This window comes from Oreochromis niloticus, linkage group LG9 (genome assembly GCF_001858045.2).
Source record: "Oreochromis niloticus isolate F11D_XX linkage group LG9, O_niloticus_UMD_NMBU, whole genome shotgun sequence".
NCBI lineage: Eukaryota > Metazoa > Chordata > Actinopteri > Cichliformes > Cichlidae > Oreochromis > Oreochromis niloticus.
Window position 1 is genome coordinate 24,012,515 of NC_031974.2, and position 16,159 is coordinate 24,028,673.

Here is a 16,159-nt window from a genome sequence, read left to right on the forward strand (position 1 = left end):
CAAAACAGCACACAGGAGTCGTCTCACTGATGAATCGACCCAGAGGAAAAGCAGGCCAAGCGGGCTGGGAGTGACTCAACAGGTATGTATGCATGTTGTATTTCATTTAAGATAATATTGGCAAAGTTAGCTAACCTCTTTCCTGGTTCAAAAATGCCCTTTCTCTGTGTGTTTTAAGGCCATGTTTCAGTACTTACATTTTCGACCCGACATAAAAAGCCCAGAGTTGTACCTCCAGGCTGGAGAATAGAGTCAGGTCCACCTCAGGTCCATTCTTGTTCGGAAGGCGTTTCCAAATGTCCCGCCACTGTTTCTTGGTTTGTTTGTGGCGACACCTGGTGGCAAACTGAAAAAAATGCCACCAGAATAAAACCTTTAAAGCTCAGCAGTTTACCCACATTTTCTGTTCTGTCCTCACTCGTGCCAACACATATCAGTAACCATGCTGACCAATGTGGACCAAATAGACTTGTGCTCATGAAAGCACAGAAAATTCTTGAAATTCTGAAAACTTTTGTCTTAAACGACTTGGTAGGAATGATGGGACTGACCTACAAACAGGTGAGTGTTTTGGAAGGTTACTAGAACATAACAAATTAAATTCATGTTCAGTTTTGGGTCCATTGTACTCACTGATTTCTCCCATATTTAGATAAAGGATTGTTTTCAAAAGAGACAGGATCCATTGCATGTGATTAGGGGCGTCCCACGTCTAAGTATCTCCCATTATTAAACAGAATTGATCTGATCTGGGAAGTTGATTGTATTTGATGAAATGTAGTGCCTATAATTTAAAACAAGAACTCTGTATTGTGGTTTTACTGACAGTCCACCTTTCTGTGATGAAGTTTCAGGCAGAGGGACAGCCCCAGCTCACTACAAATAGCACGTGGAGACAAACTTTATCAAAATGTACAATCAGACCCTCTATTTGCATAAATCACATTTGACATTCCCCAACTCCCCCCAGATGTTTGGCTGGTCCATGCCACCAAACAGCAGCCATCATGAATTCAACTCTAGTCTTCAGTGCTGCTTTCAATGTAAACAACCCCAGATTTCACAGTGCAACTAATGCTCCTTTAATCACAGATATTGTCAATGCTGCCATCTATTGACCAATAATGGATCTGACAGCAATATTGGGTTTTAACCAAGACACCATAAAGATGGCTGTATCTGCTGTTACATCCCCCTTTGATTTCTGAAGTATCATTCTGAAGCCTGAAAATGAGGATTTCTGCCATTTTGGTCTTAAAAACAAAGATGGCAGAAATATGAGCATGGGTGGGTCTGACTGTCAAACCGCATGTTGGTGGCTTTCAGGTAGATTTAAATCATCTGCGTTTTTACAGCATGAAAGCTGCAAACATGTTTTATACCGTCCCATTTTTTTCTGTAAATGTTAGAATGAAAAAGTCCACGTTTTATATATATATATGTTGTAAATGTTTCACAGTCTGTGCAATCAATGATTTTTCTGCCTCCACGTTTTCTTATGCTTTCATTGAGTCTCTAACACTAATAATCTACAATATTTGATAGGATGTTAAAAAGTACATGCATTTTTCAGAAGTCATGAAATCTTGTTTAGCCTCTCATCACTTGGGTGTGTGCTTACTCTTGCAGACATCAGCCAGAGATTGTAAATTTTAGCTAGTATCAATAATTGGCTGAAGGCATATCAGGATTCTGTGCATTTTTAATAGTAAATTTTAATTTTCTTCTCCTCTGTAAGAGTAGGTGAACTAATATTCTAATCTACAATATTTGATCATGTTGATGAAAATCAGATTTGCTCTCTCTTAGTAAAGGAAAAACATGGGCTGAATTTTAGGCCTTTAATCTTAAAACCTGTGGATTTTAGAAATATTAGAATTTATTCAAATCTGGAGATACTGTAAATTAGATTCTATTAAGAACTCATGCTTGGAAATGAGAACACATCACACATTTTGGATATAATATTAAGAGAAACTTTAAGAAAATAAAATAACTTTGTAATTGGTACCTATCACACTGAAGTCATGTAAATGTGTTTTGTTTAATTTATTTACTTTTCTAGTGCTGTCAGCGTTAATCTCGTTAAAATGACGTTAACGCCATAACTGCATTAACGCAGCAAATCTCCGTTAGCGAGTTAACGCAGATCACCCCCGTGCATGGGGCTGCACGGCGTCAACGCGTTAGCGCCGGGGGCGATCCGCGTCGTTGTCATAGTATGAAATGGTTGATCTAAAGGACCTGACCTTTTCAAATAGCCCTCAACGGTAATCCTAGAAAAAACTCAAAGAATAACCTTACCTTCATCCTTTGAAGTCTTTCGTGAGAAAATAGTTCTGCAGCCCAAAACATTCAGTCCTAACTCATCATGCTACAAGCAGATTTCTTTAGAGTTTGACAGCACTGTAGTTGAACATACAGTTTTGCTGTAACATTTAGATGATAAACTCAAAGTATTTAAGCAGGCATGAATGACTTCCTGCCTGTCATAGTTTCAGATATAGTGTTAGATTGGGTTGGCCACCTCTGGTATATTATCATCACCTAATAGCTGAATGTACAATATCAATCCACGTTCACTCAGTTAATAATTTATTCATTAATCTCCACCTAAACGAGGTGCTACATTTGTAGCATGGACATGGTTTCGTTTTGAAAAATCTGACATGGACCTTTTGTTTAATTTGAATTATTAAATATCTAAATGCTATTATACTTGATTCTAATCTGCTGCTGAGTCTCTTACGCTGATGGGAATGCAAATAACAGAAAACATTTATGTTCCTCACATTGCTCAGTTGGGAAGCAGACATTGAATGCTTTCCACATATTGGCAGAAGTGTTGCTAATAATATAGTCTAGTTTATCTTTGATGTTGTATTCGTCACATATAGCTTCAGCTTTCTCACAGATTCTGTAACCAGTGTGTAATCCTTTGAAGTGGTCAAAGGCCAGCAGTTTGAATTTCAGCTGTATCCTCTCTGTCTCTTTAATTTTAAAGCTAGCCAATTTAAAGTCTACAATTTGTTTTCTAGAAGCTTTTTCATACGTTTTAAGGTTATTTTGGGGGTGCCTTAAATGCATCCACAGGTGTGCCACCAATTTACTCAAATGGACTCTACTAACCTATCAGAAGCTTCTTAAGCTCAGAATGGAATCATCTGGAGTTTTCTTATTAATTAAAGATGGAATAAACTTAGTGTATATATACTATATGATGAAAGTGTTCAAAAATAGACAGTGCTCTCTCTCCTTATTGTGACATTTAACTAATTCAGAAGATACCAACAGCCTTCCATTTCACAGTTTCTGGACACTTGTGCCGGGCAGCACAGCATGAATTGTCCACAGCAGAAAGCCATCACAAATGCATTATTAAGTGACTTGATTATTGGTTGCAACCTGCTCCTGTCTATTGTGGAAAACAAGAGCAAATACAGCCCAGTATGTCTCAGAACAATTACATCAAAAACAGAGAACCTGTTAAAAACTCAGTTGAGGGAGGCTGATCATGTTTCAGTCACTGTGGACATTTGGTTGGACTGAAAGAAGAGGGGTTTCCTTGGTATCACTGTGCACTGGATACAGAAAGAGACAGACAGAATGCAGTAGTTTTAATAATAATAATTTTATAGCCTATATAGTATCTTTAAAGTTCCAACCTTTGTAATGCCATTACAGTACAGGGAGTGCAGAATTATTAGGCAAATGAGTATTTTGTCCACATCATCCTCTTCATGCATGTTGTCTTACTCCAAGCTGTATAGGTTCGAAAGCCTACTACCAATTAAGCATATTAGGTGATGTGCATCTCTGTAATGAGAAGGGGTGTGGTCTAATGACATCAACACCCTATATCAGGTGTGCATAATTATTAGGCAACTTCCTTTCCTTTGGCAAAATGGGTCAAAAGAAGGACTTGACAGGCTCAGAAAAGTCAAAAATAGTGAGATATCTTGCAGAGGGATGCAGCAGCCTTAAAATTGCAAAGCTTCTGAAGCGTGATCATCGAACAATCAAGCGTTTCATTCAAAATAGTCAACAGGGTCGCAAGAAGCGTGTGGAAAAACCAAGGCGCAAAATAACTGCCCATGAACTGAGAAAAGTCAAGCGTGCAGCTGCCAAGATGCCACTTGCCACCAGTTTGGCCATATTTGAGAGCTGCAACATCACTGGAGTGCCCAAAAGCACAAGGTGTGCAATACTCAGAGACATGGCCAAGGTAAGAAAGGCTGAAAGACGACCACCACTGAACAAGACACACAAGCTGAAACGTCAAGACTGGGCCAAGAAATATCTCAAGACTGATTTTTCTAAGGTTTTATGGACTGATGAAATGAGAGTGAGTCTTGATGGGCCAGATGGATGGGCCCGTGGCTGGATTGGTAAAGGGCAGAGAGCTCCAGTCCGACTCAGACGCCAGCAAGGTGGAGGTGGAGTACTGGTTTGGGCTGGTATCATCAAAGGTGAGCTTGTGGGGCCTTTTCGGGTTGAGGATGGAGTCAAGCTCAACTCCCAGTCCTACTCCCAGTTTCTGGAAGACACCTTCTTCAAGCAGTGGTACAGGAAGAAGTCTGCATCCTTCAAGAAAAACATGATTTTCATGCAGGACAATGCTCCATCACACGCGTCCAAGTACTCCACAGCGTGGCTGGCAAGAAAGGGTATAAAAGAAGAAAAACTAATGACATGGCCTCCTTGTTCACCTGATCTGAACCCCATTGAGAACCTGTGGTCCATCATCAAATGTGAGATTTACAAGGAGGGAAAACAGTACACCTCTCTGAACAGTGTCTGGGAGGCTGTGGTTGCTGCTGCACGCAATGTTGATGGTGAACAGATCAAAACACTGACAGAATCCATGGATGGCAGGCTTTTGAGTGTCCTTGCAAAGAAAGGTGGCTATATTGGTCGCTGATTTGTTTTTGAATGTCAGAAATGTATATTTGTGAATGTGGAGATGTTATATTGGTTTCACTGGTAAAAATAAATAATTGAAATGGGTATATATTTGTTTTTTGTTAAGTTGCCTAATAATTATGCACAGTAATAGTCACCTGCACACACAGATATCCCCCTAAAATAGCTAAAACTAAAAACAAACTAAAAACTACTTCCAAAAACATTCAGCTTTGATATTAATGAGTTTTTTGGGTTCATTGAGAACATGGTTGTTGTTCAATAATAAAATTATTCCTCAAAAATACAACTTGCCTAATAATTCTGCACTCCCTGTATATCTTTATGTTGTGGTCACATGACAGCACAGCATTGTCTCTGCATTTTCTACCCACGGTTTGAACTAAATAACAAATAACACATGTATTTATTCAACTTACAGACAATGAAAACAAACAGAAATCAGAGTGTAAAATTTTAAGACTTTTATTGATAACTTTTTTTTTTTTTAAAGTTATTAAAAAGGAAACCCAAACAGACAAACCCCTCTGAGCAAGCACTAGGCGACAGTGGGGAAGAAAAACTCCCTTTTAAGAGGGAGAAACTTCCGGCAGAACCAGGCTCAGTGAGGGGACAGCCATCTGCTGCGACTGGTGAATGGGTTCCCAAAAGTAAGTCCATCAATTAAAAAGAGCCATTATAATTTTAAAACTAGCCAATTTAAAGTCTACAATTTGTTTTCTGGAAACATTTTCAGTCGATATCATGATGTTTCTTCTACATTACATCAGCCTTATTTTGTCTCCTGGTGCAACAAAAAAGTCGGCCTATAAATGAGAAAAAACGACGTATGCAACCTGGTTTCTTCGATAGTTTGGCTGCCTCCTCCATGAAAATGTTAACAATTTTATCGTCGAATGTTGGGTAATTTAATTCCATGATTTGCAGAATTAATTCTGGATCTTTCCACTTTTTACACAGGGCTTTGTACATGACCTTGTGGAAGTTGTTAAACTTCTTTAAGGGGATTTTATCAATGTCATCCCGTATTTCAGCCCAAATTTTGTTGGTAAGCCTGTTGTAAATGGCTAAAACCCTTTCCGGACTGATGACTATGCCTAATTTTTTTACAATCTGCTCCACCAGCTTTTCCAAACAGATTTCCAGTGAAAATCTGTATTTTTCCTTATCCTCTGAGTTTTCAGAGGTGCTTTGCGTGCAGTCACAGTCTTTCTCGTGTTTTTCCTTATCCTCTGAGTTTTCAGAGGTGCTTTGCGTGCAGTCACAGTCTTTCTCGTGTTTTTCCTTATCCTCTGAGTTTTCAGAGGTGCTTTGCGTGCAGTCACAGTCTTTCTCGTATTCTTCCGCATTCTCTGAGTTTTCAGAGGTGCTTTGCGTGCAGTCACAGTCTTTCTCGTGTTTTTCCTTATCCTCTGAGTTTTCAGAGGTGCTTTGCGTGCAGTCACAGTCTTTCTCGTGTTTTTCCTTATCCTCTGAGTTTTCAGAGGTGCTTTGCGTGCAGTCACAGTCTTTCTCGTGTTTTTCCTTATCCTCTGAGTTTTCAGAGGTGCTTTGCGTGCAGTCACAGTCTTTCTCGTATTCTTCCGCATTCTCTGAGTTTTCAGAGGTGCTTTGCGTGCAGTCACAGTCTTTCTCGTGTTTTTCCTTATCCTCTGAGTTTTCAGAGGTGCTTTGCGTGCAGTCACAGTCTTTCTCGTATTCTTCCGCATTCTCTGAGTTTTCAGAGGTGCTTTGCGTGGAGTCACAGTCTTTATTGTCTATTGCAGTTCTGGGCTTGTCAGTTATTGCTCTCGGATTTCGTATGAAAGGGAATTGCCTGTTATTCAAGTCAAACTGATTATTCCTGACATTAATCATACCATTACTGATAGTGAGTGTTAAATTACCCACGTTGTTCATTGTTATGTGACATTGAGAGTTATTGTAAAATGTTTTTTTCTGTGAAAAAAAATTAGGCCCACACTTTACTTCTTCCATGACAACTCTGTTGGAAGTCTGCGACCAACATTCAAGTTCATGAGCTGCCTCCTTTTTCTCTGGGGCCTCTGTTTTTTTGCTAGTGCAGTTTTGTTCTTTTGGTTTATCCTTAGATGGTTTCCTGCTCATTGTAGAACGTTTAATGTGTATTTGTTTGCTGATAATTTGTTCTCCCTTTGTTAAAGCTGGCTTTCGAAAATCTGCTGTTACAGGGGGGTATTTAAGCCCTCGGTGTTTAACTGAAATCCTTTTAAGTCTGTGACGTACTTGATGTCTTTGAACTTAGCTCCGCCCACTTCGAGTAAAACGAGAGGGTTGCTTAGCAACCGGTGCACGCCCCTCTGGCTGAATCCGTTCGGAGCAATGACTGTAGAAAACAAAACATGGACGACGCCACAGCGCCTCCTCCCAGGCTGTGTCCCAATTCAGGGTATGCACGCTTGAAGTACGCAATTCAAGTGCGATTACGTCACCGCCACGCGACGACGGCTGTCCCAATTCAAAGTGTACTTCAAATGCATACTCCAAATGCGCCGTCGATTTCCCCAAATATCAAGCGTGGTCCGGTGCACGCTTCGTGGCCCCATATATCCCACAATCCATAGCGCGGCGGTGGGTGTGGATAATTTTGCCGCAAAATACGGCAGAAGGGAGCGGCCGAAGAGTGAACTGTCAAAAGTAAGTACTGAATATGATGTCACTTATTTATGTGCAAATGTTTAAGAACATTAAAACATTACTGTTGGCCACATGTCGGCAAAGTTATGTGACATTAGTGATGTTTGTACTTTCAGCGGTAACTTGGTTTTAAAGCCTCTACTTATAAATATATATATATATATATATATATATATATATATATATATATATATATAGTCGACCTTAATCTTACAGAGAATGTGATGATTTTATGCGAAATTAAAGTCAGTCATATATCCACAAACACAACAAGCTGAAAGTCAGTGATGCTGCTCGGTTTGCAGTCCTGAATATGACGGCACAAGCAGGATTCACTGCACTGTTAATGTTAGCTATGTTATATTGCTGCCTCCGTTCGGTGATGTCGAGCCAAACGGACTTTAACGTGTGTTTGAACGAGCTGACGGTTCACTCGTTAAGCTGAAAGAAAGATGCTTTAATCACAGGAGTCACACATGTGTCCACTGGACCATCTGGAACTCTTCTTGTTTAGCACTCGTAATAACACAAACACTAAATCCTCCTTCTCTTGTGCAGTTTTGTAGCAGTGTGTACACCTGAGACTGTCACCTGTCTGTCTGTCCTGCACTCTCTCTCTGTTTCTTTCTCTCTGATTGTGGAATAAAAGTATGAACATGTATTTATAAGTTACACTTGTGTTTGAATCCTGCAGCTTATCACACATTTGATTTCCATGTGTGACAACTGCAAGTGTCCAGAGTGAGGACAGACTGAGGGACCCACTGCTGCACATCATCTGTGAGGCTTTGCACCCCTGATGATCCACCAGGACAAACTCAGCAGTGTGTGAGGAAGAGGAGGAGGAAGAGCCAGCAGCAGCTGACAGATGGAGAGAATAGACAGACTGTTCCCTGTTTGTGAAGGACTGCTAGGAAAGCTTAACATAACTAATTGTCTGTCCTGAATCAGTCTTATCAGGTAATGTTCAAATAATGTGATCATCCCAGTGTTTTCAGTGTGGGAGAAAGTACTCAGAGCCTTCAAGTTACACACTATGAAAGGCAGCAACAAGTTTAATATTCAGAAACCTAAAGTATGTATCAGCAGCAGAATGGAGCTAAAAATAAATGTTTGTTTCAGTTCTATGAAGCTTTGAGTATTTTGGATTAGTAGCACTGCTGTGTTTGTTGCATCATATTGCTGTAATTGTTTATATGCTTTATATATTCTGAGGTAAGTTGATCTATAGTGTTACATCATATTCTATAAGGATGTTATGTGTTTGTGTACTTTCTGCCCAGTTTGACCCATTTAGCAGAAGTCAGCCTGTTTATGGCTCTGATATCTATTCTGTATGACTTAAAGCAGTTATGACATGGTCTGATTTTCTCACCCAATAAAGGAATATTTCATATATCAGTCTGATCTTCATTCTATCAGAAACAGTTATCACAGCTCGTACATTTGCTTTTTACACATATATATAAGCATTGAGCCAAATTTAGTAATGCCAACATTAAACGAACAATGTTCGTCTCTTATATATAATAAATCTGTATATACACTGTCAGAGATACTTGTCTTTGACTGAAGATTTAAGGTGATAGGAAATATAAATAACTGCTACTTGCATCTTTGACCCAGAGTTCAAGCTCATATATATATATATATATATATATATATAATCTGACAATACATATAATATTGTCCATATTATATTAACATTACCACAGTGAGATGACTTTAGTCTCATGAACAACATTAGCTAATTGTTATTTACTAACTAATCTTGAAATGACTGTTCAGTACAGGAATGAAGCCCAACTATCATGTTTTACAGTCCTGTGGTCTCAACTAATCAAAGTGATGTCATGACAAAAATGAATGACCAACAAAACATTTTTTCTCCTTCATTTCTGTCAAACAATGCTGTGTGAAACATTTCTCTCGGTTAGTATCATGGTTGCTAGGCAACCTGAACAGCGCGACGAAGGCTAGACCGTCCCATTTCACAAGACTCTCACTTCCGCACTTCCCGTACTTGTAGTACGCACCGTACGTAGTACGCGTAGTGTGCGTACTTCAAGCGTGCAGACCCTGAATCCCAATTGTGCCATTGTGCAAAAATGAAGCCAAAATATCCCGCTTGTCGAGGCTGCCATCTTGCATTTTTGGAGCCTGAGTCTGGTCAGTAGTGACTTGAGGTGGAGCGACTGTGTAATGCTCCTGCCCACAAACCCGCTGGACGTGACCGCAAACACGCCCCCCTACACTTTTTACGTAGCCCGGCTGCTCGAGTTTTTTGCTGGTTTACCGCGACTGACCACTCGTTTAATTAAGGTAAATACAAACATGTCACTGTTATAAAAAAGACACACAGCTTATCATCCTATAGTTCTAAAATCGCTCTGTTGTTAATTCGTTAACTAGATTAGCCGCTAGCATACGCACTGTGTTGGAGGCTTGTTGCTAGCTAGTTAGCAATGCTACACACCTGTTACTCTAATCCGGTTGTTCAGTGATGACGTGACGAATCCTACTTCCGGGCCTAAAGTAGTCTGCGTTTAATATGGCTTTTGTGTTGTTAACATGTTTAATGTTTTGTATTTTCTTCTATTTAATCTCAAAAAGCTCCTAAAACAGTCAGTGATCACTGTTGACCTCCCTCGGCTTTTATTACCGCTAATCATTTATTTAAGCTCAGTTTTTAAAACCTTATGATGTAACTACAGCACAGCCCATGCAGCAGTATATGAATGACTAACCTCGTATTGTGGATGGATTATCTTACTTGTTCTCCTGGCTAAAGTTTAGTCCTTTTACAGCATCCTGCCATGCGATTACATTTGTTCCTGACCACCGAGAACACTCACGTTAACTTTTATCGAGTGGAAAAAAAGTTAGCTTGTTTATGTTATGCTAACATAGCTGTGTCGCTAGCGGTCACGTAGCACATCATTATATACCAGCTAGCCAAACTTCAGTAACCCTACAAACGTCACTGCTGTTTAGTTTTCTGTCTTCATTTATGTTGGAAGTTATAGCAGAGCTGTACGTTTGAATTTTTTTCCAAAACCCCGCAGTCAGGACATGCTATATTGTATTTAGATAGAAGCTGGCGAGCTAACTTCCTGCTAACTTCTAATGCCGTTAAATGTCATAAATTCCATTTTCATGGATGCCTGGATGTTAAACTCAATTGTTACACCTGGTAGAGCAGAACACTGATCATTTTATTAAAGATGAAAGACTTTAGACAGTTTTTCAACTCTCAGTAATGCCACAGTGATCGTTTGATATATGGACCTGCAGCGGCGTTTAGGCCCAGACACGGCCAGTGACATCAGACTGAACAACCGGATAGTCTGTGTTATTGAATGATTCAGCACTCCTTAGGGTTTTTTTTTCTCCTGCCTAATTTTCATAGTACAGTTTTCTGGCCCGTGTCAGACTTATTTGGGGTAATTTGTTTGATGCATATTCTGAAATCGAATGTTTTTTGTCGTCATTTCAGTTTATTTTGAAAGACCTAAACAGGATCTTCAGCTTTATTGTGAAAGCTCCAAAAATTGAATCTGTTCATCTGGACGTAGCGTTTTGTGGGAGAAACGTTTCGTCACTCATCCAAGTGACTTCTTCAGTCTCAGCTGACTGCAGGTTTCCCCAAACCTTATAAACAGTACATTTGCATAATGACTGAAACCAGCCCACTGAAGGAACAATGGGCTGTGAGGTCAGTTCCTTAATCATAATTATGCAAATTCCCATGACCATTGATCAACAATCACTGACCAAAACCCACTGATCAAAGAACACTGATCAATGGCCATGAGTACCATTCACAGAGAGTTGGGGAATGGCTGCAATCACAGCATTGTAAGATGGCGAAAGATGTACCCTTAGGCCCCCTCCTCGATTCAGAGATGGTCTTTCCCTTTTCACGTAAATGGCCTCCTTGACTCCGCGCTCAAACCAGCGTTCTTCCCTGTCCAGGATGTGTAAATCCTCATCATTGAAAGAGTGTCCAATAGACTGCAGAGTCCTGGCCTGACGAGGTAGCTCTTCTGTGTTGTGCCATCCGCTTCGCTAGAGGTTGTTTGGTTTCCCCGATGTATAAATCCTGGCAATCCTCCTGGCACTTAACAGCGTACACTATGTTACTCCGTTTGTGTTGGGGGACCCGATCCTTGGGGTGGACCAGTTTTTGGCGCAGCGTATTTTGGGGTTTAAAAGCCACAGAGACCCGGTGTTTAGAAAAAATGCGTCTCAACTGTTCCGATACTCCTGACACATATGGGATCACTACAGGTTTTCGCCTGGGCAGCGGTTGTCCTTCTCTCCTGGATTGGCTGGAGCTTTCTTTAGGTGTCTTTCCAGCTTTGACAAAAGTCCAGCTGGGATAACCACATTTACTCAGGGCCTTCTTGATGTGCTGTTCTTCTGCCTCCCTGGCCGCTGTGTCAGTGGGGGTGGTGTTCGCTCTGTGTTGTAGCGTCCTGATGACACCCAGTTTGTGCTCCAGTGGATGATGAGAGTCAAACCTTAGATACTGATCCGTATGCGTAGGTTTACGGTACACGTCAGCTTTTAGATGTCCCCCATTACTGATGGAAATCTCACAGTCTAAGAAGGCTAACCTGCCACTTTTCATATCCTCCCTGGTGAATTTGATGTGTTGGTCCACCGAGTTAATGTGATCTGTGAAATGTAGTACGTCCTGAGATTTGATTTTCACCCAGGTGTCATCCACATATCTGAACCAAGGCAAGGCAAGGCAAGTTTATTTATATAGCACAATTCAACAACAAGGTGATTCAAAGTGCTTTACAGAGACATTAAAAACAAAAACAAATAAAAAGCATGATTTAAATTTGATTAAGACAAACAAACAAACAAACAAACAAACCAGTATATAAAATCAAATATCAAAACAGTAGATAAAATCAGAACAGTAGATAAAATCAGTAGTTAAAAAGTAGGTTTTGAAATTTAAACTTAAGTGTGGATTTGGTGCTTTATTCAAATGCAGCTGAGAATAGGTGAGTCTTCAACCTGGATTTAAATAAACTGAGTGTTTCAGCTGATCTGAGGCTTTCTGGGAGTTTGTTCCAGATATAAGGAGCATAAAAGCTGAATGCAGCTTCTCCGTGTCTGGTTCTGACTCTGGGGACTGATAACAGACCGGATCCAGATGACCTGAGGGATCTGGAAGGTTCATACTGGGTCAGGAGGTCACTGATGTATTTCGGTCCTAAACCATTTAGAGCTTTATAGACCAGCATCAGAACTTTAAAGTCTATCCTCTGACGGACAGGCAGCCAGTGTAAAGACCTCAGAGCTGGACTGATGTGGTCCACTTTTTTGGTCTTAGTGAGGACTCTAGCAGCAGAGTTCTGAATGAGCTGTAGTTGTCTGATTTTTTTTAGGTAGACCTGTAAAGATGCTGTTACAGTAATCAAGCCTACTAAAGATGAATGCATGGACTAGTTTTTCCAGGTCCTGTTGAGACATCAGATCTTTTATCCTTGAAATATTCTTGAGGTGATAGTAAGCTGATGTTGTTATTGTCTTAATGTGTTTTTCTAAGTTTAGGTCTGCATCCATCACTACACCCAAATTTCTCGCCTGGTTTGTGGTTTTTAGGTGTATAGATTGAAGTTCTCTGGTGACCTGTAATCGTTTTTCTTTTGCACCAAAGACTATTACCTCAGTTTTATTTTTGTTTAGCTGGAGAAAATTGTGGCACAGCCAGTCATTAATTTCCTCAATGCATTTACCAAGAGCCTGTACAGGGCCTTGGTCTCCTGGTGACATTGTGATATATATTTGTGTGTCATCTGCGTAGCTATGATAGTTTATTTTGTTGTTCTTTATAATCTGTGCCAGTGGGAGCATGTAAATGTTAAACAGAAGGGGTCCCAAGATGGAATCTTGGGGAACTCCACATGTGATACTTGTCTGCTCAGATGTGAAGTTACCTATTGATACAAAGTATTTCCTGTTTTCTAAGTATGTTTTGAACCAGTTTAGTACAGTTCCTGAAAGACCTGCCCAGTTCTCCAGTCGTTTGAGTAATATGTTGTGGTCAACTGTATCAAATGCTGCACTGAGATCCAGTAAAACTAAGACTGACATTCTTCCACTGTCTGTGTTCAGACATATGTCATTAAACACTTTGGTCAGAGCGGTTTCAGTGCTGTGGTTCTGTCTAAAACCTGACTGGAAGGCATCATAGCAGTTATTCTGTTTTAGGAAGTAATTGAGCTGTTGAGAAACTGCTTTTTCAATAATCTTACTTAAAAATGGGAGATTTGAGATCGGCCTGTAGTTATTCATTTGTGTCTTGTCAAGATTGTCTTTTTTCAGTATAGGTTTAATTACAGCAGTTTTTAGTGATTCTGGAAACACACCTGATATTAAAGAAAAGTTTACGATCTGTAACAGGTCTGACTCCAAAGTCTTTGAGACCTTTTTGAAAAAACCTGTTGGCAGGACATCTAAACAGCAAGAGGAGGAGTTCAGTTGACCTAAGATGTCCTCCAGGTCTTTGCTGTTAATAGGGTGAAACTGTTTGATGGTGTTTAAACGGTTTTTCGGTGGACACAGTACATTTCCTGGATCAGCTGTTGATGTATTAATTGCTTGTCTAATCTTTTGGATTTTTTCTGTGAAGAATTTGGCAAAGTCATTGCAGGCCATGGTCGAATGAAGTTCAGCTGCCACTGACACAGGAGGGTTTGTTAGCCTGTCAACTGTAGAAAATAAGACCCGAGCGTTATGACTGTTTTTGGTGATGATGTCAGAGAAGTAGGACTTCCTTGCACTCCTCAGTTGTAAGTTATAATTGTGAAGTTTCTCTTTATAGATGTCATAATGAACCTGGAGGTTTGTTTTTCTCCATCTGCGCTCAGCTTTCCTACACTCTTTTTTTTTTTTCATTTTTCACCAGTGTGGAGTTTCTCCATGGAGACTTTTTCCTTCCAGAGATAACCTTCACCTTAATGGGAGCAATAGTGTCCATTACATTTAACATTTTAGCATTGAAGCTATTGACGAGCTCATTGACTGAACCTCTGGACAGGTCAGGTGTTAATGGGAAGACCTGGTTAAAGATCTCACTACTGTGTTCAGTTATACACCGTTTTGTGATCACTGCTGTTGACGTATTTGTGTGGGCTGAGATTTTACTTTCAAAGAAAACACAGTAATGATCAGACAGGCCCACATCAGACACAGTAACATTTGAAATGCTCAGGCCCTTGGAGATCAGTAGGTCAAGAGTGTGTCCTCTATTATGTGTGGCCTCTGTTACATGCTGAGTCAGCCCAAAGTTGCCCAGAGTGTTACTCAGGTCTTTAGTCCCTTTGTCCTGAGGGTTGTCCACATGGATGTTAAAATCCCCAACAATAATTACACAGTCGAAATCAACACAGATCACAGACAGCAGTCAACACAGAGTGAACACCACCCCCACTGACACAGCGGCCAGGGAGGCAGAAGAACAGCACATCAAGAAGGCCCTGAGTAAATGTCGTTATCCCAGCTGGACTTTTGTCAAAGCTGGGAAGGCACCTAAAGAAAGCTCCAGCCGATCCAGGAGAGAAGGACAACCGCTGCCCAGGCGAAAACCTGTAGTGATCCCATATGTGTCAGGAGTATCGGAACAGTTGAGACGCATTTTTTCTAAACAGCCAAATAGAGTTTCAGACTGTTCATGATATTACATTAATAGTTTCTTAAAGAAATATGAAACCTTAGAGCAGATATTTGCTTAAAAATAAATCATCAGTTATTCAAAATGTTAGAATTTACTATTGATTAATCATCTGATAAGTGTTCCAGTATCATTCATACATATTTACCTCCAATGTATATCAGCATGGATAACACACAAACGTCGCATAAACACTGACACCATTGATCATGTTAACTAAACACTGCACAATAGCAATAACTTCATGTATAGTTTAAGAAGAATGGACATGGATTAAATCTTTGATGAATAAACTCAGAAATTATAACAAACCATTTTATTTTATGACAGAATCAGCAGCACGCTGTTGTGTTCGACTTTAATGGTGAGACTACAGTTTTCTTCTGGGAAACAAAAAACAACACAGATTCAGTGTCTAGATTAAACGTGAATCTGAGTGATGGTTTCTGACATTCTGCTGAATGTACATGAATCCTACAGCACTCAGGTTTTCTGAATATACATTATCAGGACATTTGCACTAGTCTGACTTTCAGACAATTCAGAGTTTCTTTTGCTGCTCAAACACAAACAGAAAAACTAGAAACAGTTAATCTACATGTTTATTCACTCACCCTCATGATTTAAAAAAAGTTAAATATTCACAAGAAAAAGAAAAACCTGTTAATGAAGACAAATCAAATGAAGAGTTCCACTAAAAACCATTAATTTCATTTAAATACAGGTTTTAACTGTTTGTGTACAAACTGTGTGCTTAGGCCACTCCCTTCATCTCTTCACTTGAAAATATATTGTCTGACTGGTCAGACAGTATGAGACTATAATTAAACAAAGTACAGTGACTCAACCAGCCAGTAACAGGAGAAGTGGGAGGGTTTTTTTCTG

The 16,159-nt window shown here is 39.9% G+C and overlaps 1 protein-coding gene across 1 annotated transcript; it reads right to left on the reverse strand.

Moving 5' to 3' along the window:
* Positions 1 to 5,437: 5,437 nt before the first annotated feature.
* LOC109203518 (uncharacterized protein DDB_G0290685-like) lies at positions 5,438 to 7,290 on the reverse strand. Its single transcript, XM_019362910.2, has 2 exons — positions 6,662 to 7,290; positions 5,438 to 6,601 (listed from the first exon to the last, which is right to left on the reverse strand). Exons 1-2 carry the CDS (start codon positions 7,027 to 7,029, stop codon positions 5,680 to 5,682), a joined length of 1,290 nt encoding a protein of 429 aa, XP_019218455.1. The 5' UTR covers positions 7,030 to 7,290; the 3' UTR covers positions 5,438 to 5,679.
* Between the last annotated feature and the right edge of the window lie 8,869 nt (positions 7,291 to 16,159).

What these genes read in the sequence shown, in the direction of transcription:
- LOC109203518 (XM_019362910.2), bottom strand. Translation starts at nt 7,029, where the DNA reads ATGAGCAGGAAACCATCTAAGGATAAACCAAAAGAACAAAACTGCACT. An exon ending in GACAATAAAGACTGTGACTC is followed by an intron (nt 6,602 to 6,661) that starts CACGCAAAGCAC and finishes AGACTGTGACTG; the next exon opens with CACGCAAAGCACCTCTGAAA.